The sequence below is a fragment of the Osmerus eperlanus genome, chromosome 21 (genome assembly GCF_963692335.1).
Source record: "Osmerus eperlanus chromosome 21, fOsmEpe2.1, whole genome shotgun sequence".
Lineage (NCBI taxonomy): Eukaryota > Metazoa > Chordata > Actinopteri > Osmeriformes > Osmeridae > Osmerus > Osmerus eperlanus.
In genome coordinates, this window is record NC_085038.1 from 4,140,494 (window position 1) to 4,166,012 (window position 25,519).

The 25,519-nt window shown below is 49.4% G+C and overlaps 1 protein-coding gene across 1 annotated transcript in view; it reads left to right on the forward strand.

The window, feature by feature from the left end:
- Positions 1–25,519, forward strand: part of LOC134007951 (alpha-1,6-mannosylglycoprotein 6-beta-N-acetylglucosaminyltransferase A-like) — a 63,431-nt gene that overhangs the window by 8,956 nt on the left and 28,956 nt on the right. The window contains 6 exon segments of the mRNA XM_062447719.1: positions 1,315–1,832; positions 9,159–9,323; positions 19,359–19,435; positions 20,691–20,780; positions 23,743–23,814; positions 24,947–25,108. Of these exon segments, the coding sequence (XP_062303703.1) occupies positions 1,592–1,832; positions 9,159–9,323; positions 19,359–19,435; positions 20,691–20,780; positions 23,743–23,814; positions 24,947–25,108 (807 nt within the window). The 5' untranslated portion in view covers positions 1,315–1,591.

The window sequence follows — 25,519 nt, forward strand, 5'->3', positions numbered from 1 at the left end:
TCCCTCGTGTAGGAGAGGGACTGAAGGTTCCGCTGCAGCACATCGGGCTGGAGAGGATGAAAGCTTGGGAGTCAGATGGCTGAGCGGTGAGGGAGTCGGGCTAGTAATCTGAAGGTTGCCAGTTTGATTCCCAGCCGTGCCAAATGACGTTGTGTCCTTGGGCAAGGCACTTCACCCTACTTGCTTCGGGGGGAATGTCCCTGTACTTACTGTAAGTCGCTCTGGATAAGAGCGTCTGCTAAATGACTAAATGTAAATGTAAAGCTTAGTAGAAGCGATGGGAGGATGGGATGAACCGGTGGATGAGGAAGTCTTGGAAGGGGTGAACTTGTAACTGAAGAAGAAGAATCTCGAACTCAAAATGACAGACAGTTCTGTATGTTAGCGGTAGTTAAGAAAATAAAAATAAAATGTTGTTGGGTTGTTGCTACATTCTGCATACTCTTGTAAACCTGGGCTCTGCTACCGTGAGGTGGTGTCGCTCTGTGGATGTAGAGGAGTTGGACAGTGTGAAATAGTGTGGACTGTTTTCTTGTTTGTGGGTTTACTGCTCCAGGATCATATGCAGATATTTGGCATGTTTGTTCCAGTTTTGTCAAAGGGATTCATGTTGACTAATAGATCAGTAACAACAACGTATGTGAGCCTCCCCTCACTTTTTTCATTTTCAAAATAGAAAGATGACTCGATCTTAGCCCCCTGGGGGCAGGTTCACTGTGGTTGTGTTATTCTACTCCTCTGACCCTGCGCCCCCCCCCCCCCCCCCCTCAACGACACACATACGCACACGACTCTTTCTGATACTGCTGAATGCGATGGGGTGCATTAGCGGTGTATTAATATCAGAGCATTATGTGTGCCTATCCTGCAGAATAACCAGTAACCTTGTCTGAAGGACAAGGACATAGCCCTCCTTCAGTACAAGGACATAGCCCTCCTTCAGTACAAGAATATAGCCCTCCTGCAGTACAAGGAGATAGCCCTCCTTCAGTACAAGGACATAGCCCTCCTTCAGTACAAGGATATAGCCCTCCTGCTGTACAAGGAGATAGCCCTCCTTCAGTACAAGGAGATAGCATCTGCTCAAAAATCAGTTGGGTTCATAAATGCATTATTAGTTCTGAAAGAGTGTGTTAGAAGGTTGCCGGTTCGATCCCTGGCCGTGAAAAATGATGTTGTGTCCCTGGGCAAGGCACTTCACCCTACTTGCCTCGGGGGGAATGTCCCTGTCCCATGTGTCTCACGGTGGTGTAACTCTGCTGCTCTCTGCTATCCTAACAATGAGCTGATGTTTCTCCCCTCCTCCCTCTGTAGAATGCAGCCTGGTGCTGGACCTGGACACAGACCCGACTGAGCGACTGTTGGAGAGCGTGTCGTTGAGGACGGTCCCCTGAAGCAGAACCATGCCCCGCCTCCCTTCCTGATCCGTCCTCCCTCCCCTGCCTCCAACCCCCCCCCCCCCCCCCCACCCCCACCCCCACACACACACACACGAACGATCGTTCAATCGCACGCACCTGCTGGAGCCGACCCCGTTTCCGGCGGTGGTGGCGGCGGCGGCGGCTCTGCTCCGCTCCGCTTCCCGGTCGCCATGGCGACGCCCTACCTGTGGAAGCTGTCGTCCCAGAAGCTGGGATTCTTCCTGGTGAGTTTCGGCTTCATCTGGGGGATGATGCTGCTGCACTTCACCATCCAGCAGCGCTCCACCCACGAGAGCAGCACCATGCTCAGGCAGCAGATCCTGGACCTCAGCAAGCGCTACATCAAGGCCCTGGCCGAGGAGAACCAGAGCGTCATGGACGGCCCCTACGTGGGAACTATGACCGCCTATGGTGAGTGTGGGGGGGGTCAGACTAACTCATTCACACCTCATGCACCCACCATGGAGGGTAGCTGTCAAGCTCGCATACAGACCGCACCTAGACCCCATGAGCGCCCTACTAACTTCTTCCCTTGTTCTACAAACGTCGTCAAGGATGCCGGCCAAGACTGAAAGCATCTTAAGCGTTCGGAACATAGCTTTGAAAGGGAGTTTCTGAAGCTCTAGATAAAATAAAGAAAAGAAATAAGTGTCCCAAAACTATAGAACCACAGAGTGTTTGGAACTAGAGAGGGTACAATTTCTGGGGAAATTGTAGGGTGTGCTTGCTTGCATCGGTTGCACAGGGGTCTGTATTTCTGTATATTTTATATAAAAATGCATACTTATTATTTATAAAGATTACATAGATTTAAAAGCATATATTTGTTGCTGCTCATTTACAACTCAAAATACGAGTGAAGTGTAGAATGAAATAGATGTCTTCTCATTTCCCCTGCAAGAGGCAGCCTCATAGCTGAATCAAAACGAATAAATTTGGCAGAGCGGTGTAAAAATTGACCTAATCTCTATGATTTAAACGTCCTTTTAAGTTTTCCCTTCTCGTGATATTTTCAGGTATTTAGCCTACTCATTGCATTCATTCATTAATAAAGAACCCCCTTTGAAGATTATTCTACAACGTTACCGGCAGTAGAAGATGGAATCGCGATTCAAACAGTACCATCTGCTAACTGAAAATATGCCCCCAAAAACGTAAATAAGCTTGACATTTATTTAGTGGAAAATCGCTTTCATAAAAAGCTCGCTGGTAGCGATCATTGTCAGTAACAACGCAAAATGCGATATAGCCCTGTGTGGAGAAGCTGCCCCGGTAAATTGTACTACGGTACAGTACTAGACTACTGCTGTGTTCGTCTTGGTACTGTAGCGATTGCGTTGGTTGAATTGGATGTAACGTTCCGTTGTACGGTTTAGGCTGAAATTAATTATTTTCATGAACAGATTGACAACGTTTAGGCTGTGGCAATGAAGTTCAGGTTAGTAGTTAGATAGACTTTTGATTTAAGTAAGGGGAGTGCCGAACATGTTCTGTCGCCGTTTGACTTCCTAAACAGCTGTGTAAGTTAGATGTTTTTGTCGTGTGTCTCGCGTAAGCTACAGCGTTGCAGTGAGCTACACTGGTTTGAAACCACAGGTAATGGTAATTTCACCAACAAATCGTTTACTAATGTCAAAATAAATCCTACAACGAAAATGTATTTGTGAGGAATGTTTATTTTAACGATTGAAAACAGATAACGCTACATCATAGACCACTGTAGTATGTGTTGCCCGGGCAACACAGGCTAATGTCATGATGCTAATACTTCAGTGAAATAGTAGACTACTGTTTCCGAAAGTAGATGTACTTCCTTAATAATATCAGCTTATACTGTACATTACACATCACAATTGTGTGTCATATCACAAAGTAAAATGAGTAAATAGTTATCACCCTGGCCTCTTTGCTTGTGGCGTTTCTGCAGCTGCCTTGCAGTAAAGCTATAGTTAGCCTAGCTATCCCCCAAGTTAACAGATGCGAAACGAATGTTCTGCCAAAGGTAGTCATGCGTGTTTTCGTGACGTTAGTGACGTAGTGACGTTAGTAACGTCAGTGACTGTGGCTAGCAAATTAGCCACCGTTAGCTTCACTTTTCGCCACAAAAACTTAACTTCAGCCTAAACCATGCAACGGAACGTAAATTCCAATAGAAGCAACTCAATCGCTACCAAGACGAAACTTTTGACACCTACGTTGTCTATGTAGGCCAAATATTGACTGAGTTTTAGGGGGGCAAAAATAAATAAAAATAATAATAATAATAATATATACGTGAGAGAACAAAGGTTGTGCTCTCGCCGAAGGCTTGAGCACACCCAATGATCAGGGTCAGGAGGGTCATCTCTGCTGCAGACCTGAACTGAACATGAACAAAGCTGCGGCTGTATTTCTCCATAATCTTGGTAGCACCCGGCGACTTAAAAACATCAATAACTTATTCATGCCATTAACAGACCCGTTTGGTTCAATGAGAAGCTTCATTAGAAACTTGGAGATTAAAATTGATTGCTCTCTAATGTGCAGCAAAGCAACAAGATAAAGGCGAGAGGCTAGCCTATTACACGCTGGCCTTCTGTGACTCCCGGGCTGGGAAAAGCCAAAGACTAATATGATCTGTCTTTCAACAAGGGGTTTCTCCGACCCGACCACGCAATCACTCGGACACCAACTGTCGTTCTGTTCCCCCTCCTCTACTCCCCTGACCCTCCACAGCTCTTTGTTTACAGGACAAAACCAGCAGCATTTAGCTACTCATGTTCCCCTTAAGCTTCACGTAAGAAATGTATGCTCGGTGGGTTCAGAGACGCCATACTACATTGAGAAACCCATTTTTCTTTTTCCTTTTTTCCTCTAACTGTCTGAAACGGGCCAGCACACTCCCACCTTCACTAATGACCTGAAATCCTTTGTTAAATGGTTTAGAGAAATCCCAGCCTCTATCCCAGATCTGTATTATGATATAATTAGCTAAATGTAATTACTTAAGGTCCCAAACCATGAGAGTAATTATCTGTAGAGAAGCATGAAATTGGTTTAGTGCAAACAGTATTCTGGAGGCTTCTCTGTTGCAGCCGTGTCTAGTGTAGTCGTGGCGACCCTAATGCAGATGCTCTGTGCAGATAGGAGTGCATCTGACAGACCTTGGTGATGCACGTTGGTTAGAATGATGTTAGACCGAACCCTGTTGCATTTACCAGATACTCATGGTTTACCGAAACAGTAGCTGTGTTACCAGTTTACTGCCATGTAACCCATTTTCGTCATCCATTAGAGGCCTGAAGCTGTAGCAAGACCCTCCTCTAAGTCAGACAGTTCATGGGGAGTCCATCCTGTGTCTTGATTATTTTAAAAATAAATAAACTGACAGAAAGAATTACTTTGTAGTTTTAATGCTTCGTCTCCAGATGGGAATTTGTTGTTACAAATGCATTTAAGAGGAATTACACCATCTGCTTTAGCTCTCAGTGCAAGCCCAGTGACATATTGTATCCAGTTATGAAAAGAGCAAGGCTGTTCTATGTGGTGCATTCAGTGCTGTTTGTTCCTTCTGAACGGATCATTTTCTAACCTGGAAGAAGGGCTTGCTGAAGTAAAATGTCAAGACTGCAACCATAACCGTACACTGTTTATAGAGAAGCAATGCAAGGTTGATGAAATAATGTCTACAATCGGAGGAAAACGTTTTTTAAGGAGTGCATGACTATTTTTAGTCCTGTCAGGTCGACCCCTTTTCCAGTAGCTTAGTGAATATGCAAAGCGAGGACTTGACATTCTGGTTCTTTCCTGATTTTTCCCCTCACTCAATTCCTGCCTTTCTTTGGTGCAGATTTAATCATGGCTTGGCTGGATGCTTTAGCAGGGGATAAAGGCATATCTTACCTCTCTGTGACAGCACGCTGCTCAAAGTTCAGGTCTGTGGAGGCAGTGTGCGGCATCACTGAGTAGTGTGCAGCCCTGCCATTAGCCTAGAGATATGGTGTGTACCTGTGTGGGAGAAATCATGGATTTCGTATTTGCTTATGTTAAACACAACCAGTGGATCAGACAGTGTCTTATTAGTAGGGTTGTGTACGTTATAGGCTCATTTTATTTTGAATTTTCATTCTGTAGATCCTGCAGTAACCTATACTGTGTACTGTAGACGATAATGTTTAGACCGGTTGTTATCAGCCTGAGTGGATGACAAACATCTGTTGGCTATTATGGCATCTTCGTTTTTCCTCTATTCACGGTCAATTCTGTCCTCGGACCTTCATGCCTCTAACTTTGCTAGTACCACTTTACGTCCTCTCCAGTCATCAGATTCGTATATGTTTAGTGTTTTGCACCTCCCTGCAACAGTAAATTCCGTGTTTGTATAACATACATGGCGAATAAACCTGATTCTGATTCTTAGCAACCGAGAACCTGAACTTGTTGTCACACAATTTTCGTGGAGACGGAACAGTTTCTTGGAACAGCTTGGTATGTTTCCTGCCCCAGCTCCCTGCCCCCGGCCTTCAAGGGTCACTGATGCTGTGTTGTAATACCGGTTCGTCCGGTATGTCATATACCGGAATGTCATCTGATCTTTCTCAAATCTTCCAGACACGGAACAGACATAGTGGGACGTTTTGGCTGCTGGGTTTGTTGTCACCTGAAACACTCGATGAACAATGCTACTGTTGTAGTAACGGGCAGGTGTGAGGTTACCCACCTTCATGACAGGGACAGGTGGAATGTGTTGTCAGGCCAGGGCCCTGTGGGGATGACAGGGTCTGGGTTACTACCAGGATGGAGGAGAGGGGCAAGGGATGGATCACAGGGAGTCAGGTGGCTGAGCGGTTAGGGAATCGGGCTAGTAATCAGAAGGTTGCTAGTTCGATTCCCTGCTGTGCCAAAATGACGTTGTGTCCTTGGGCAAGGCACTTCACCCTACTTGCCTCGGGGGAATGTCCCTGTACTTACTGTAAGTCGCTCTGGATAAGAGCGTCTGCTAAATGACTAAATGTAAATGTAAATGCATGCTGGGACTTCCTTCTCCTCACCCCTAGGTCCTTTTTTGTGTGCAGTGTACAACTTCTTGAACTCCATTTTAGATTGTGAAGCTCGTTCCACAGTGACAGCCGATATTTAACACGAACATGGTCAGATACCAACATCATTTGCAAGCCTTCTTATTGAATCACTGCGAAAGAAATCTTACCACAAAGAGGGTATGTGCGTGGGGATGTTGTCTCGGTCTGTTATCCTGGCATGCAGAACGCTGAGGAACGAGAGCAAATTGGTCTCATGATGTTGATAGCATGAATGTAGCGTGTAAATCCCAGTTATAATCCTAACTCCTGGCCCAGGTGTCTGATATGGCGTGTGAGATGGATCCAGAGGTCTTCTTCACCACGGTCATGTTTAGCCTCTCCAGGTCAGCATAGAGCACTCACATTCATGGGAATATGGAAGTAGATCAGAACATCCCATCTGTCAGTCGGACAAATTAAAGTCCTGCTGGATTTGCGTTCCCATTATCAACAAATGAAGGATAATCATTTGCTTATTTTTCCCGCTGAGCGTTATATAGCTTTGCTGCCTCAAACAAGCTTGTATGTGTGTTCTTTTAAGATATATATATATTAGTTTTTGTATTTCATTGATGTTGACCTACTTTAGGAAAACAAGCTCAATAATCTGAACTGATTTGTTATGTTACCAGTGTAAATTAGTTTGAGACGATTAGTTCACTCTGCCGTTCTGTTTGCTTTGACTGTTTTGTCTGCTTGCTGGAAATATTTAGACAGCAATTAGTAGAACAGGCTACTTGTTTGTTGGCTGATCCCCCTTTTGAAAGAAGCGAGCATGCTTGGCTGATCAAGGGGGTCAGAGCTATGAGGGGCGTATCATTTGTCTCGAGGCCTCTGAGGCCATATGTATTGGAGGCAATTGCTGATAGGATGAGTCACTCTAAGCATCCCTCAGACATGGCTGGTCTGTATTATCGAATGAGTCAGACACCGCAAGCATCATTTCATTCCTCATTCGTTGTAAACATAGTGCAGGCTATTCAGCCTGCTGCAGTGCAGTTCATCGTTTCCTGAGGTATCACATTCCATCTGTGTGGACGTTATTCCGGTTCATTGATAGTGACTGGTGACCCAGCTTACCATATTGGTTGAGCACAGTTCATTACTGGAAGGTTGGACCAGGAAGTAAAGACAGCCGTCCTGCTCATGCTCATATCAAGATGGGAGGTAGCTCGCTCCGACGCTGAGCCTTCTGGTCTGCGTGGGCACATTCCATTGTCTCCAATTATGTTTAGTCGGATGCCTTGGCAAGGCGGCCACTCTCACTCTCCAGTTGATTGGTTCCTTGTCGTCCAACGCTGGCTGTGGGCATCTGCTTCTGCTGCCAAGCCCACCTACAAAACAGAAGCCCTCCTCTCTCTTTATCTCTCTCTCTCTCTCTCTCTCTCTCTCTCTCTCTCTCTCTCTCTCTCTCTCTGTCTCTGTCTCTGTCTCTGTCTCTCTCTGTCTCTCTCTGTCTCTCTCTGTCTCCCTTAATTATTCTCTGTCTCATGATCGATGACGATGCTAAAATATTAAAGATGATTCTAGAATTCCTTATGTGTTGGGTTCAGCTACTAAAACTGTCAAGTTGCTGAGGGCTTGTTATTACTTTACACCTAAAGGCCCTCAGGCCAAATCTGACCTACTTTAGTAATAATGGAGACATACATTTTCCATTACTGTGCTGTCCAAAAAAAAAGTGCTCAAGGTCCTCAATGCACATTAAAAGGTTCTTTACCCAGACAAGGTTTTGTACAGTTTCAATTTCCTACAGTACTGGCAGTAGCTGTAGTGGCTTAATATATTTTTCTGTTTTAAGCTAAATGTCATAATGTTTGCTGTAGGTTATAGATGGATTCCATTAAGGAATGTGTGCAAAAATGCCATCTCCTGCTTGGCCGGCTTGTCCTTAAATGGTATCAGAACAGTGATGATGTCATTGCGAATGCCAGCCCTGTGTGTGTGCTTCACAGTGTCCTGCCTGCTCCCCACACTGTTGCCCAGGTTCTGGGGTAAGCACATGCCCACAGACCCCAATGAACCACCAAGGTCACATTCAAAGACACTGCAGTTCGGTTTTGCATTTAGATGAATCCCTAGCTGGGAGCCTGAAATCCGATGACTTAATGTTGGGCTGGAACGCCCCGGTTCTCTGCTTCCCTTCTATCTCTAGAGAAAGACGAGCCTGCTGTCTCTGTGGAGGAAACTTAGTCACACCATAATGATATATTGATCAGTCCGGTTATGATGATAAAAATAGGAAGCTCTTTTCCCCAGGCAAAATTCCTGGAGGTTTTTCAGGCACATTACACTGCTTGTGTAGACTGTATTATTCTCCCTCCTTACCGTTCTTTAGTAAACGACAGTAAGCCTTTAATATTTTGCGCCTTTATTTACCGCAACCCAGACAGAATATTGTTTGTGCTCTTAAAACCGCCAAGAGTTTCTTTCAATGGAACTGACTTTGCTGCATATTAAGAGGTCGAAACAAAGTGAATTCCAGTTGGCTATGCCCATCTCTGACCACGGTTCTTCCCTGTTCTTCTTCTGTATCCTCTTGTCTGTAAATCTGAAGAACATCCCTTTTAGATGTACAAAGGCCTAAAAACCCCCAAAACAAGGTCGAGTCACCCCAGTTGTCCTCTTGGCGGAGCATGCCCGCTAACTCTACTGTTTGCTGCTTCCTGTGGTGCAGATCTGAAGAAGACCCTGGCCGTGTTGCTGGACAACATCATGCTGCGACTCGGCAAGCTGGAGTCCAAGGTGGACAACATCTACAACGGCACGGGCGCCAACCTGACGTCGGGCACCAGCACGGCCACCCCCAGCGCCACCAACGCAGGGAAGGTCAACGTGGCCGGTGAGTGGCGTTCTCCTGTCAACGCTAGAACAGACGGCCGCTGCATTTTCTTTTTGGATTCAACCCATTGATCTATCAAATACAGTACGCTGACAGGTTGAGAGGGTTTCAAGGGAATTTCGGAAGCCCCCAGAGAGGGCGGGGGAGATGAGTTAAGTCGCTCTGGATAAGAGCGTCTGCTAAATGACTAAATGTAAATGTAGTAATCCCGACATGCTCAGTCTAAGGTTCTCCCCTCAAGTCCAGACTCTGATACCATACTGTGTGGGCTGTTCCACACCAGAGTTGAAGGAAACACTTCATTGTAAATGAAAAATGTTTTTTCCCCAGCTGTGGTAACATTTCCAGGATGAAATGTCTGTCGGCTCTACCTTAACTAAATTCCCCGTAGCTCCACGTCCGATCCATCACACGGCTTTGAACAAACAACCCCATTCACTCAGAGCGGACCTTCTGTTGGGTATCATTGATTATCCAGGCAGTTTTAACTTGATGAATTTGCTAGCTGTGAAAATGAAGTGTTTGTCCAGGGTCTCTCTTTCAGTAGTTGGTGAGGTATTTAGTGATTTAAATGGAGCCCCTATGTGGTGCTGGAAAGTCAACAAAATGAGATTACGACGATTGAGTTATAAAGTTGGAGCAGCACAGAGGAGGGTTTATTCTGCGCAATGTGAGCACGTCCTGGATTCTTGATTAGCAGATCTGCCTCTCTGCTCTCTCTCCTCTCTCTGCTCTCTCTCCTCTCTGCTCTCTCTCCTCTCTCTGCTCTCTATCCTCTCTCTGCTCTCTCTCTGCTCTCTCCTCTCTCTGATCTCTCTCTCCTATCTGCTCTCTCTCCTCTCTGCTCTCTCTCCTCTCTCTGCTCTCTCTCTCCTCTCTGCTCTCTCTCCTCTCTCTCTCCTCTTTCTGCTCTCTCTCTGCTCTCTCTGCTCTCTCTCCTCTCTCTGCTCTCTCTCCTCTGCTCTCTCTCCTCTCTCTGCTCTCTCTCCTCTCTCTGCTCTCTCTCCTGTCTGCTCTCTCTCCTCTCTGCTCTCTGCTCTCTCTCTGCTCTCTCTCCTCTCTCTCTACTCTCTCTCCTCTCTGCTCTCTCTCCTCTCTCTCTGCTCTCTCTCTGCTCTCTCCTCTCTGCTCTCTCTCCCCTCTTTGCTCTCTCTCCTCTCTGCTTTCTCTCCTCTCTCTGCTCTCTCTCCTCTGCTCTCTCTCCTCTCTGCTCTCTCTCCTCTCTCTGCTCTCTCTCCTCTCTCTGCTCTCTCTCCTCTCTGCTCTCTCTCCTCTCTCTGCTCTCTCTCCTCTCTCTGCTCTCTCTCCTCTCTGCTCTCTCTCCTCTCTGCTCTCTCTCCTCTCTCTCTGCTCTCTCTCTGCTCTCTCTCCTCTCTGCTCTCTCTCCCCTCTTTGCTCTCTCTCCTCTCTGCTCTCTCTCCTCTCTCTGCTCTCTCTCCTCTCTCTGCTCTCTCTCCTCTCTCTGCTCTCTCTCCTCTCTGCTCTCTCTCCTCTCTGCTCTCTCTCCTCTCTGCTCTCTCTCCTCTCTGCTCTCTCTCCTCTCTCTGCTCTCTCTCTCCTCTCTGCTCTCTCTCCTCTCTCTGCTCTCTCTCTCCTCTCTGCTCTCTCTCCTCTCTCTGCTCTCTCTCATTGGAGCATGAGCAGGACGGGGTGTCTGGCCTGTCAGGGTCGCTCTGTGGTCTGTGTGTTCTGCAACCATCGTCACTTCCCTTAGAGTTTGTCTTGTCTCACGCATTCTGCAAATCCCCCCCCCCCCCTCCTCCTTTCTTGAAAACGTCAAAGCTCTTCCGAGGAGGCAATTTTTGAACACTCGTGTCTGGTTCCTCCCTCTCCCCTTGTTAAGTCAGTCTGCTAATGGCCCCATCAGAGCAGAGCGCGGTGTCCTGCCCAGCATGACAGCCCAGCGTGGCAGCCGGCAGCCCTGGCCGGGCCCACGCTCCACGGGCTGGAAGCAATTACACAGATAGTATCTGGACAGTGAAGGGAACACGCCTGGCTTCGGAGCGACTGCTGTGTAGATGGAGCAGATGGGGATGTTGGTCTTTCTGGCTGCTGGATCGTACAGACCCGAGTCCTTCTCCCTAGGGCCCCTTTGGGGTCTGGCCTGGGGAGTCAGAGACACTCACATCCCAGTCCCAGGAACTTTATTGACTTGATGTAAATGTTTTATCTGATCTGCACATACTGGTGTGTATCAGTGTGTATCAGAGTTGAGGTTGTAGTTCAGTTTTACTAAGGAAACTAAGGAAATTAGATAAACATCCAGTACATATTTTATTTGAATCCATTTGACTATCTTTAGTCATGAAGTCATTTCACCACGTGCACAATTGTCAGAATGTAAGCTGAAATGTTAGCCTGACCTTTAGCGCTGGTGTCCTTCCTGAATCACTGAGGGAGTGGAGGGCAGTACCACCTTAGGAGACATCCATGGTGCCTGCAGCCTCTACTGTCAGCCTCTACTCCGCTCTGCTATCAGCGTCGTCTATATCGGCCTCTGCTATCGGCCTCTGCTATCAGCCATTAGCCTCTGATCTGCTTTTCTGTTTGGCCCTGCTATCAGCCTATGCTACTGTATCGGCCTCTGCCATCTGGCTCTGTCATCAGTCTGCTGGGCAGAGACACATAGGTCCTCCCCAGCACACAACAACTCAATCTGGACGCCTTTCTGTGAGGGAGGCTGGGAGGCAGTGGCGGGGGGAGGCAGAGGCGGGGGGATGCAGAGGCAGAGGCGGGGGGAGGCAGAGGCGGGGGGAGGCAGAGGCGGGGGGAGGCAGAGGCAGGGGGAGGCAGAGGCGGGGGGAGGCAGAGGCGGGGGGAGGCAGAGGCGGGGGGAGGCAGAGGCAGAGGCGGGGGGAGGCAGAGGCGGGGGTGCTGTAGTGTTTCTTCCCGACCTTGGTGTGGACATTTGTGTGTCTGTTCCCTGTCAATGTGACCAATCACGGCCTTCGCGGCGTGATCCTCCAGAGCGCGATCCCAGTGTTGAAATGTAATCAGGCTCATGGAGGGGCTGTAATGGGATGAAAGACCTGGTTCTGGGCTTCTGAGATTGGCCTGGCGGGAGCTTTCTCCCCCTTCCCCCCCTTCCCCCTCTTCTCTCTCCTCCATTCCTCCACCCCCCCCCCCCCCACCCCCACCCCCAGACACTGTTGAAAGGTGTTGATGTTGCTCTTGGCAGGCCCGTTTGCCTGGCGGTGTGATTTGTAGAGAGAAAAGAGAAGCTGTGTCCGCAGGAACCAGCGAGCAGAAGGGCCCATTTCAGCCCAGAATGGCCTGTCTCTCTGTCTGTCTGTCTGTCTGTCTCTCTCTCTCTCTCTCTCTCTCTCTCTCTCTCTCTCTCTCTCTCTCTCCTCTCTCTCTCTCTCTCTCTCTCTCTGTCTGTCTGTCTGTGTCTGTCTGTGTCTGTCTGTGTGTGTCTGTGTGTGTCTGTGTGTGTCTGTGTGTGTCTGTGTGTGTCTGTGTGTGTCTGTGTGTGTCTGTGTGTGTCTGTTGTGTCTGTGTGTGTCTGTGTCTGTCTGTGTCTGTCTGTGTCTGTCTGTGTCTGTCTGTGTCTGTCTGTGTCTGTCTGTCTGTCTGTCTGTCTGTCTGTCTGTCTGTCTGTCTGGTCTGTCAGGTCTGTCAGTGTGTCCCAGGCTTGAGGCTTCCAATGACGCCCACAAGACAAATAAAAAGTCACAGAACAAAGGGGAGACCATAATGCATCACACCTCAGTCAAGCCTGTCATAACACTGTAAACAATCCCACTCAAACTGACGGCTATTGTCTGAGATGAACCTCTCGAAGAGGGAGAATGCAGAGCAGGAGTGCAGGGGTGCAGGGGAGGTCTCGGGTCGGAAACGGACGTGGGGAGGGCATGATTGCATGTACAAAAAGACGTACAAATACTTACCAACTCACCTGAATAAGCGTTATTCAGCAGACATGACACCCATGACATGTTTTACTTCTCTGAGTTTCTAAGTAGTTCTGCAGCATGTGACCCACACAATTAGTGGGAGCTGTTTGTTTGGTCTAAATAGAATTTGTGGTGTCCATTACGGTTTCACCGGACAAAGCTTTTTCTCTGGGAGTGCTCCGAGTCCCCAATCAATACTAATCAGGTGTGGAGAGATGCTGCCTGCTGCCAAACACACATGCAGCATCCACGGACACAACTCAATCTGACGGGCCCTCGTGAACAAACCGAACACTTTCAATCTTCACAGCTTCCCACTGCCCTGAATCCGCTCTGTGCCACACGTCTAGATCGCCTTAGTCTACCACTTGCTTTCCTCGACAGCCCCCTTCCCCTCAGTCTTGAAGGCTGTCCACAGCAATCAACAGGGCACTCCCACCAAGCTCATTTCCTTTGACGTGAACGCCAGCTGAGGCCCCGACAGTCAGTGTGTTAAAAGAGATGTGTTCACCCCACAACTACCAGGGTATCATAGCAACATGGCAAGTGAGTTGCTGTTTTCAGCTTTACCCTAACTCCCCCCCCCCCCCCCCCCCACACACACACACACGTTTTTCCTGCCCCCACTGTGAGATCTCGACAGGACCAGATGTGTCTTTCCACGGTCTTCGTCACCTCTGCTAATCCGTGGCACGGCTCAGCGTCCATGGTGACCTTTGCCCTCTCAGCTTGTGTGGCAGACGACCCTGCAGTGTGGAGCTGTCAGCATGTCTCTGAGGGGAACGAGTCCGGGCTGGAGCAGGGCTGGCTGAACAGGCAGGGGGCCTCAAGACACAGTTTCTTGATGTTGTATGATGGATGATGTACAGCCTGCACTGCTTCTTACTGCACAACTACAGCAGCAGTTCAGGACGTAAGGATTGTTGAGAAAATGGAAACCTGGAACATAGTAAAATAGGAACCCTGTACCCAGGGCTCGCAACTAACTTTTTTTCCTCACTGTCCCAGTACCGTCCTGAAGTGCAAAATTGTCCCCAACTGAACTTAAAAAAACAATGTTTTTAAAAGAAAGTTTCTAGAAGGTTTGAAAAATATATTTGCTATTTCTTTTCAAAAATGATGCGTCATTGATGAGGACTATTTGTAATGTGTATTTGCGCTGGCACCTTCACACCACCCCGAGAGCAAGCACTACTGCTGTCTCATATCCCTCCTTCTTTCTCCTTCCTCCTCTTCCTCCTCCCAGCAGTCTAGGCAGATTCCAGATGCAGCCTGTTAGACTGCTACAGCACCACAAACAGTTTCAAACCCTTGTCAGGTTCCTAGTCTGGCCATTTCGAGACGTGCCTATCCAAACGACAGTTGGTCGGCTTTGACAAATCAGGAGAAGAAAACACTTTCCAAACCCCCCCCCCCCCTGCGTGCACCTGCGCGGCCCACGGGATGGCGACGCCTGTTCCTGACACGAGCCGTTGTTGCTGGCGTCCTGCAGAACTCAGACCCAGTGTCGCAGCCAGCTCAGCATCTGCTGGGAAGCTTCAGGCGAAGTGGTTGTTTTCCCCCTCTCTCCTCTGCGAAACTCTGGCGTCCCCGGAGACCTCTTCTGTTATGAAAAGCAGGCCCCATTTGTACGTGTACATGTAAGCACATCAGCACGCTGTGCATGAAGGAAACTACGTGATGTTGTCACCTCATAGTACCACGCTGCCACACACGCACACACACATACACACACACACACACTCACTATCTCACACACACACACACACACACACACACACACACACACACACACACACACTCACTATTTCATACACACACACACACTCGCTAACTCATACACACACACACACTCGCTAACTCATACACACACACACTATCGCATACACACCCACACACTCACTATCTCATATACACACACACACTATCACTATCTCATACATACACACACCCACACCCACACTCACTATCTCATACACTCCACACATGTCTTATTCATTCAGGAACAATGCCTGGGAAAAATGGGTTGAAACAACATCTGAAGACTTCAGGCCACTGCCCAATCCATGTGCTCTGTTCCGTTTCCCTGTAACTCTATCTGTTTCTCTGTCTCACTCTATATCCATCTCTCTCTTTCTCTGCCCACCCCTCATTCCTCTCCTCCTCTCCCATCTCTCTGTGTCTCTCTCTGTCTGTGTGTCTCTCGCTCTCTCTGTCTTTCTCTCTGTCTCTCTCTCTCTCTCTGTCTGTGTGTCTCTCTCTCTCTGTCTTTCTCTCTGTCTGTGTCTCTCTCTCTCTGTCTTTGTCTGAAGCAGGCAGCCACGTCCCACGTCCTGGGGGAGTGGAAACCAGGCTGTGTCCACTTGCCATATTCAAACAGACATTTGGCTTTTGTTGTAACAAGGATTTAGGGTTAGCAGTCTTGAGGAAACGAGAAACATGAACAGCATGCTGGTAATGTGGCCGCAACAGCTTGGCCTCGCTTCACATAGCTGCTAGATTAGGTCGGCATCTTTAAACACAGATTTGAAGGGAGAAGATCCTTATGCGGCCTAGGTTTTTTTCTCAGCTAATTCTGGAGTTTGTTGACGTTCTCTGCTCCTGGAGCTGGTGCACTCCAAGCCTCCCCTCTCCAGTACGCTTCAGGCAGTACTCTGTTGTTTCAAGGTCTGAGGAGGAAGTCGTATCTCCTAATCAAAGTTATTCAAAGCCGCCCTCCTCCTCTTTCCTCCTCAGTCCCCATTGGCTCCTCCTCCTTCCTTCTCACTCCCCATTGGCTATTTCCTCCTTCCTCCTCAGTTCCCATTGGCTTCCCTCGGGGCTCAGTTCTGCTATCCATGCAGTTTATGCTTCATGTTTTGACTCCAGCTTGTTTAAATTTTGTTTGGCTGAACAGAGGAGATTGTGTGTGTGTGTGTGTGTGTGTGTGTAGGAGTAGTGATTCATCACAGATGATCAGAGATAATTAAAGCTTTTGGCTGCTGCCAGCCTCATGGGACTGTCGCTCCTCAGTTGTAGTGATCAGTTCCTCTGTAGAGAGCCAGGACCCAGGCCTGGAAGATCTCTCCCCTCCAGAGAGCCAGGACCCAGGCCTGGAAGACCTCTCCCCTCCAGAGAGCCAGGACCCAGGCCCGGAAGATCTCTCCCCTCCAGAGAGCCAGGACCCAGGCCTGGAAGACCTCTCCCCTCCAGAGAGCCAGGACCCAGGCCTGGAAGATCTCTCCCCTCCAGAGAGCCAGGACCCAGGCCTGGAAGATCTCTCCCCTCCAGAGAGCCAGGACCCAGGCCTGGAAGATCTCTCCCCTCCAGAGAGCCAGGACCCAGGCCTGGAAGATCTCTCCCCTCCAAAGAGCCAGGACCCAGGCCTGGAAGATCTCTCCCCTCCAGAGAGCCAGGACCCAGGCCTGGAAGATCTCTCCCCTCCAAAGAGCCAGGACCCAGGCCCGGAAGATCTCTCCCCTCCAAAGAGCCAGGACCCAGGCCTGGAAGACTTCTCCCCTCTTGAGACACGTGCCCAGGGCACGTGTCTCAAGCCCCTCCACATGTTCGAACGATAATCACCTTTCCTGTACTTTCCCAACACTGCCCCAAAGCTACATAGTCTGCACCCCTTTGCCGACAGGACCGCCCCCTCTTTCCCTGAAAATCTACCGGTAGAAAGTGTCTCAGAGTACAGCCTCCATTAGCCCCCCCCTCCTGCCTTATTGATGAAGTGCCCAAGGACGTCTTTCACTCCAGCAAAGTGCTCTGAAAGTTGGGGATGAAATAGAGAATGTGGGGGATGGATGAAGAGAGGTAGAGGGAGAAGGGAAATCAGATCTTCTATTAAGTCCAGAAAGTTGCTATGTCGGTCGTCTGGGTAAGGGTGCTTGATGAGTGTGGATCTGAATTCGATCACAAGCTTATGATCTCCAACGTGTGAGGCCACACCTGCAGATGAGGTCACTGGATTCATGCTTCAGCTCGACAGGACTCTCCTGTCCTCCGAGCGCATGCCATTATGTGGACGTCAGGGTGTCTTACGCAACGTTGAATGATGGCAGACTCTTTCCAAGCTGCTAAGTCCTGAGGGTCATTCTGTGACCTTGATTCTGTGGGTTGTCAGTCATGACATGCGCTCACACACGCACACACGCACACACACACACACACACACACACACACACACACACACACACACACAGAGTGGTTAGGTTAGAGACAGGGCTACTTATCTTGTCAGATGAGAAGTGGTTTAAATTGACATAATCTTTTCCTCTCCTTATCTGTGTTGGAGGTGTTGCAAATGGTGCTATTTTGTGTTTTTCTTGAGGAACGTCATAATGGCTGTCGGCTTAATGTATGTGGGACTGCGAATAAGTGTGTGTGTGTGTGTGTGTGTGTGTGTGTGAGTGAGCGAGTATGTGTGCGAGTGTGTGTTTGAGTAAGTGTGTGTGTGTGTGTGTGTGTGAGGACACAGTGCTATTGTGAGCTCCTGTCCTCATCTCAGAGTGTCCAGCTGTTACCGTGACAGCGGGCCATGGCTCTGAGCTCTGGAGTGCCACACTCCTCGTCCATTAAGATGTCCTTCAACCTGCTGCCACCACATCCATCTGATCAAACATCTGATCAAACATCTGATCAAACGCATTCATATTTACACCTCACTGGGCCTCGGGTCTTTGTGTCGGAATCTTAACAGCAGGAGCTGTCACTGGATTGCTGCCTGGCTGGTTGGTTGGCTGCTTGGCTGCTTGGCTACAGTAGCTGGACTACTGACTGGCTGCATGGCTTGTTGGCTGGTGAGATCTTAGTGTAGCATCTTGGTAGAGAGAGCAGGTGTGTGTGTGTGTAATGAAAAGGTTCTGTGACTATCCTCTCCCCGTGTCTTTGTACTTTAGCATTTGGAAATGGCTGTAATCTCCTTCTCTATTGTTCTCCTGCTGCTGTTGCCCCGGGAACCAGGGCAGAGAGGCTCTTTGTGTGTCTGCTGTCTCGTGACCACCCTGTGTCCACAGAGTAGAGGCGCTGGCTCCTTCTCATCTCCCTCATAGCTGTTTTCAACAGACAAGAACTAGAGTGCGGTTGTGTGTGTGTGTGTGTGTGTGTGTGTGAGAGAGTGAGTGCGATGGATTGCGATCAAGTGCGTGTGAGTGAAATATAATCATTTCTTGTTCTGGACCCCGCAGCTCGTTTGTGAAGAGATGGGTTTGTCCTCACAGGTTAACACTGTGTGGTGCGCTGTGCATCTGAGCTCAGCTTTAATCCACTGGTCTTCCTGAAACGGAGAGAACATCTGGGTGACGGGATTGAGCGACACGGCCTCGCCACTCCCACCTTCGTCATCATTACATCACAGGGTCAAGTCTCCCTGCCGTAGTGCATGAGGACAGGAGCAAGCGCTTTCCTGGCTGACAGATGAAAAGATAGGCTGTTTATTAGAACTGTCAGACATTTTCTGTTGTCTGCTCTAATCTCTTTAGTGTGTGTGTGTGTGTGTGTGTGCGCGCGCCGGAGTGTGTGTTTTGCCGTGTGTGGCAGCTTGTGTGTGTGTGCTGCGTTGTGCTGGCGTGTGTGTGCGGCTGGCTGTAGGGCTCATGGATGGGAGGCTGCATTTCCTCTCCTCTGGCAGTCTCCCCAGAGATATCACATAAGAAGAGGGGGAAAAGGTCGTCTCCTCCATCTCTTCTACTCTTCTATTCCAGACTGGGGTGTAAGGGTGCTGTTCAGGTGGCTCAGCGTGTGGCTGAACACTTCCCATACTTATCCAGCTCGTATGTGAAACCCAGACTAGCTCAGCTGTCGTGGACCACGCACCGAGGTTAATACCCTCCTGTCGCTCATGTCTGACTTCAGATTTTGACTTGAGACTGGGGAGCTGCTGATCCCAGACACGCACACAGACGCACTCTGTCTTCTTGAAAGAGAGCACTTGCGAGGAGAGCACGGTATTCGGCCGGGCCTTGTCCGTGTCGCTGAAAGAGAGTGCTGCTCACTATCGTATCATCAGCAACAGCATGACTGGATCTCTGAATGGGACTGTGTGTGGGACCCGGTAGCACCCATGTGGGGTGTGCTGGTGAACCCCACACCTGGCCTGTATGCCGTGAATGCTGGAACCTAAACTCTTCTTCTTTGTTTTCTCTCTCTTTTCTCTCAGACCTCCTGAACGGTGCCCAGGAGAAGTGTGAACTTCCCCCCATGGACGGCTTTCCTCACTGCGAGGGGAAAATTAAGGTAAAGACACACACACACACACACACACAGCCCGCGACCTTTGATTGTCACTGGCGTGTGTGTGCGTGCACCTATGTACCCTGGCAGACAGGGTGGTCATATCACACACACCATCTGCTCTGCTGTGGAGCTGTCTCTGATAACGTCATCGTGTCTGGGAGAGGTCGATACCAGGCCAGCCTGGCCTCTGCAGTCAGCGCCTGGACACACACCAGTCTCATAGAAAGAGCAGTAGAAATTGAAGGGCGTTTGATTTGTCAGAGGTATCGGACTGATCCACTAGTTCCAGCCCGGTGGGGTGAGACTAATCAAGTTCACCCAAAAATAAGACCGTATTTACATTGTCGTAATTGATCCGGGCCTGCAGGAACTATATTGACTTTCACCGAGGGGAAACCTAGGTCGGTCCAGTTAAGCTCTGCTTGGTCCAGTTTAGCTCTGTTTGGTCCATATAAGCCTTGCTTGTCTCGCCGTTTGCGATGGGATTATTGTCTCGGGATTTTGATCTCAAGTGTTCTGTGGGGGGCGATTAAAGGTCACAGTTCAAGGAGGATTAGTTGGGGTTGTGAAAGGGGGATCAAAGTCTGGCCTCGTATGTGGGCAGTCAAATGAGCTTCAGTTCACTATTCTTTTCTTCCAGCCAGCTCTGTGATTACGGGGTTTGCAGTCTCAGCTGTGGCTGTGCTTCTAATCAAGTTTCCATCCTGTGTTCTTTCAGTCACTGTCATGTCACTAAGCCGTTCTGATATAAAACCAACAGCAAAAGAAGAGACGCCGTTGATAATGGCGCTAATTCATCCAGCATGCCGGTGCTGTCAGACATGCCGACCAACCTATTTGACTGTTCTAATCAACGCTCCGGCTCGCGTCGTGAGTTTTCCCACGCCAGTACGTGCAGCCCCCCCCCCCCCCCCCCTCAGCTGTCAATCATGTGGGTTTAGTGGCTAGGCTGGCTCAACCTTCCGCTCTGTTCAAAACAACCTGGATGGAAACTTTTAGACTATGGAAATAAGACTCAGACGAATGGAACGCAGTTATTTCTAGACGATGCCCCCCCCCCCCCCCCACCCCACCGTCCCTTCCTCGCTCTCCTCCAACCCACCCCCTCCCTGCAGCCGCCCCCAATATCGTAACCTCCGCCACATCGATTTTCCAGACGGTTCTGCTTTTCTCCATCTTCTAGCCTAGACCCCCCCCCCCCCCAACTCTCCAGTCCTAATGTGCACCCACTCATGTCTCTCCTCTTCCTCCTCAGTGGATGAAGGACATGTGGCGGTCGGACTCCTGCTACAATAACTACGGTGTGGACGGATCCACCTGCTCCTTCTTCATCTACCTCAGTGAGGTGAGAGAGGGGGAGGGAGGGAGGGGGGGAGGGAGTGGAGAATGGGGGGAGGGAGGGAGGGAAGAATGGGGGGAGGGAGGGAAGAATGGGGGGAGGGAGGGAAGAATTGGGGGAGGGAGGGAGGGAAGAATAGGGGGAGGGAGGGAAGAATAGGGGGAGGGAGGGGCAAAGAGTGATAAAGGACGGAGGAAGAGAGTGGGGAGATGGAGGGATGGATGGAGGGAGCAAGGTGCGAGAGAAGAAAGAGAGAGAGAGGGAGAGAAAGAGAGAGAGGAATGGGGAAAACCAAGCTAGCAGACGGAGGAACGGGGGAGGAACAAAAAGATGGAGGGAGGAAATATCCTGGCATAGCGATGGGAGGAGAAAGGGAGTGAGAAAGGGAGAGGTTGTACAAGGATGGGAAAGACAACAGGGGAGAAGGAAGAGAGTGCAGGTTGCTCATTGCCATTCCTCACGTGTCAGGAGCGCTCGCTTCTCATTCATGAACACCACGTAGCCTTGACGACACAACTGCGCCCTCCAGGGTGGTCCAGGGCTGCTTACTTATTGATGGGAGTTTATCTGTTTGCGTGTACTACTCAGCTGTGCGAGAGAGGAATGCTAAAACACCGCCTACAACATTCAGACAACTCCTTTAGGTTCCTTAGACATCAGTTAAAACTGTTCAGGAAAGATGTCCCCCCCCCCCCTCCCCCTGTATTTAATGTGCAAGCTCTTTCAAAGCACACCATCCCATGCTGAAATGATCTAGTCAAAGAGCAGCACATAGGTTGTGTATTGTGAAAGAGCTGTGCTTGGTGGAGGGGCTGTATTGGACGCCCGACAAGGTCTCTGTTAACTGGATGGAAAAACTTCAGGTGGGGTGGGAGGGGGTAGGGGGAGGGGAGGGGGGCGTGCACTAGGCATCCAGATAGAGCTCTGCATAGTGAGTTATCTTTCTCTCTCTCTCTCTCTCTCTCTCTCCTCTCACCTCCATCTCACTCTATCTTCACACAAACCCCCTCTCTCTCTCTTTCTCTCTACCCCCCTCTTCTCCTTCTCTTTCCTCTATCTCTCCATCCTCCCACCTCTCTCTCTTGCTTGCAAAGCGTGCTCCAGTCACGTGAACTGCCGTTGCCATGGAGACTTGCATGTATTTCCATATTGTGCCAGCTTAGCTGTCTCGGTCTGCATCTCCTTCTTCTTATTACAATCCATTGTCTTCTGACAAAGACACACGCATATAGGCACACTCACTCTCAGTCCAACCATGTATAATTTATACTTGTCGATCATTTCCTCCACCCAGAGGGAAAGGCAGGTCAGAAAAAGAAAGAAAAGAGAGTGATGAATGTCCGTTTTGTAAAGGTTTTGGTTCAAATGGGCCAGGAGTTTTGTAGAATGAATCTCTCCCCCTGCCAAGGGACTGTGTCAGGACGGGTGGGTCAGCATCTAGGGTGACACTGATGACACTGGGCACGCCATCGCACATGGCACTGCACAGTACACTGGTCTGGTGACTGACCCACTCCATGAGAGAGGCAGGGAGAAGGAGGAAGGAAGGGGGGTTGATAGAGAGAGGGGTAAAAAAAAAAAAAACTTTTCTATAGAGGGGGGGTGGAGGTGTTAAAGGGGGAGAGAGAGCAGAGAAATAGAGAAGCAGAGAGGAAATGACAAAGGAAAGGGAGAGAAGGATAAATGAAAGGGAGAGTTTAAGAGTAAGGAGGAGAGGGAGACAATTTACTGCCCCAATTTTACCATACAGCCCTTTGAAGTGGTCAGAGCAGCCGTCCAAGGATGACGAACTGCCGGTGTGGGTTTGAGCTCAGCTGTGAAGCTAGTTCAGCCAGGCACTGCTTCAAACACTGAGGTCTGAGCGGGACACCTGCTTTCACACTGAAACAACAACCCACCTGATAAGGTGTCTCCTTCACCCTCTCTCTCTCTCTCTCTCTCTCTCTCTCTCTCTCTCTCTCTCTCTCTCTCTCTCTCTCTCTCTCTCTCTCTCTCTCTCTCTCTCTCTCTCTCTCTCTCTCTCTCTGTCTCTCTCTGTCTGTGTGGTGGAAATTTTGGAATACAGTTATAATGTGTGTGTTTTATATATGAGGAATGTGTTTTAAGGGAAGTCTAAAAGTTTGTTAAGAAGCTTAATACAATGAAAGTTGATTCAACTCATTTGGCAGAGATGCTACCTGTAGTTTTATGACACCTAACTAGGAGACGTGAAGTCTAAGAGACGGGAAGTCTGGGTGACCTGGGAGAGTTCTTGTCACCTGGGGAGGATGAGACAGCTGGTCTGGACACAATGTGGGTTCAATTGTATTGTTATTGTGATCTGAGGGAGCAGTTTAAGATAGATGAACTGATCAAGCTGCTCTGACCCTTCCTGTTCCATGGGTGGTGTTAATTAAATACTTGTTTGAAGTTGCCCACACAAAGGACAGTTGACCATTTGACTGATCAACTTCTGTGGCTTTAGTATCTACTGACTTGGGGAGAGATGTCACATCAAAGAACTGTGGGACAAATGGTATGGAGATGTATTGTTTCAAACTGGGTTAGGGTTAGGGTTGAGTTAGCCAATCACAGACTTTGTTACATTATGGATTGACCTTATAGAATGCCATTTGATTTAACGTTTATATAAGGTAGCGTTTATGATTGTTCTTCATCACTCTTGCGAACGACCTGTGGCTAGCACCTCCTTCGTTATGACTGATCACAAAGTACTTTGTTAATTCTTAATTTGTACAAGCAAAATAAATGTATTGAAACCGCCATCCCTTGACTATTCAAATCTACACAGTGCCACTAGAATTTTTCCATTACAGTCTGTCTCTCTCTGTCTGTATCTGTCTCTCTGTCTGTCTGTATCTGTCTCTCTGCATCTCTCTCTCAGCTCACAGGTCCTAAGTGAGCAGTAATGACCCTGATTGTGTTGTCATGTTGGGGGGTTCTGACAGGGCTGTTGTTGTGTTGCTAGGTGGAGAACTGGTGCCCTCGTCTGCCATGGAGGACCAAGAACCTGAACGATGAGGCAGACAGGAGGAGCCAGGTGAGTGTGGAACCCTCCAGAAACCCAACCCACACCTACCAGCCGGTCACCTTTAGCCCTCACCCCCCACAACCTCCCCCACCTACCCACACACACATACAGTACCAGCCAGTCACCTTCACTGTCACCCTCGCCCCCTGGAAATCCCCCCACTTGCCAGGAATCCTCCAGACCAGCATGCCAGCAAACACCACTCTGAGGTCATGATGGCTGTAATTGTGTGGAATTTTGGCGGTCCTGGAATCGGCTCCACAGGGTGTTGTCCAGAGCAGAAATTACCTCCTGATGCTGAGACGAGGCTGTTAGTGTGGCTCCTGGCCCGCTGTCTGGCATTGTGTGCTGGTCTCCCACTGCGCTGGCTCACTGACTGGGTGAATGACTGACATCACAGGGATTTACAGTGATCTCTGTCACCATGCCAACGGACACTTGCTTAAACCTCCTACAATGCTGTCTGGGCCACAGAACTCAGTGTTTACCATCACTCAGGAGTGGAATGAAGCCAATCACACCCCAATCCTCGAACAACCCCCCTTTCTCTCTCCACCTGCTCCATCCATCCCTCCCTCTCTTCACCCGCTCCATCCCTCCCTATCTCTCCTCCACCTGCTCCCTCCCTCCCTCCGTCTCTCTGTGATATCAGTCTCTGGGAGTGAGCCGGTGTGTTCCTCAGATCCAGTTAACGAGGGTGGGGTGATTTTAATCCTGACTAGCAGGCTTCCACTTCTCCCAATGATTTCCTGTCGTGATGAGCGACGGTAATGTGCCCGGGCGGCTTTGTCTCTCCAGCGCCGGCCGACGCTCAGACAGCGGGCTGAGCAGCCTCTTCCTCGCACGGACACAAATAGAGCCCTCCTTAAGTATTAGCCCTAGATATAAAAAAAAAAAAAACCCCGCTGAGAGATGTCTGGATTTATTTATATTTTTCAGTAATACCCTCAAGGCTTCCTTAACGACCTTATATGTCCTTGTAGTACAAAGGGATGGAAAGAAGCTGGGTTGTCTGTTTGGGAGGTGACTCTGAGGAAGTCTTTCTGAAGCTAGTCTTTCAGACAGCACTGGAGGTGTGTGTTTGAGGGGGTTGGAGAGCAGTCGCGATGAAGCCCGTTCTCCGTTCTCTCTCTGTCCACAGACGGACATCCGGACCAGCTTCGACGAGCTGTACCGGGTCATGTCCCGACGAGAGGAGTTCCGCTGGATGATGCTCCGGATCAAGCGCATGGCGGAGCCCTGGGTCAGCGCCATCCGCTCGCTGGCGGGCAAACAGAACCTGGCCAAACGCAAGAGGAAGAAGGTGGGCCTGCCACACACACACACACACACACATGCCTTCTCAGATACTGAGAGAGGAGAATGGCCTGGGCCCTGAGTGAAACACCCTGGTGTGTGAAAACCAGAGACACGGAAAGTCCATTGTGCCCCACAGAGGAGGAGGAGGGCGGGGGAGGTGTGGGGGGGTGGCAGCTATACCTGGCCCCTGTGATTAATAATGTATGCTGTGGTGTCCATCGCTCTCAGGGACTATGAATAATCCACCTCCTCTGGTTCTCTCTCTGTGAGGAGAGGAGGAGGAGGGAGGAGGAGAGGAGGAGGAGGGAGGAGGAGAGGAGGAGGAGGGAGGAGGGTGATGGGAGAGGCGGCTATATTATTGTTGTCACGTCGAAGAGTCTTGTGGAACCTGACAGCAGCCTTAGTGTCGTAGGAC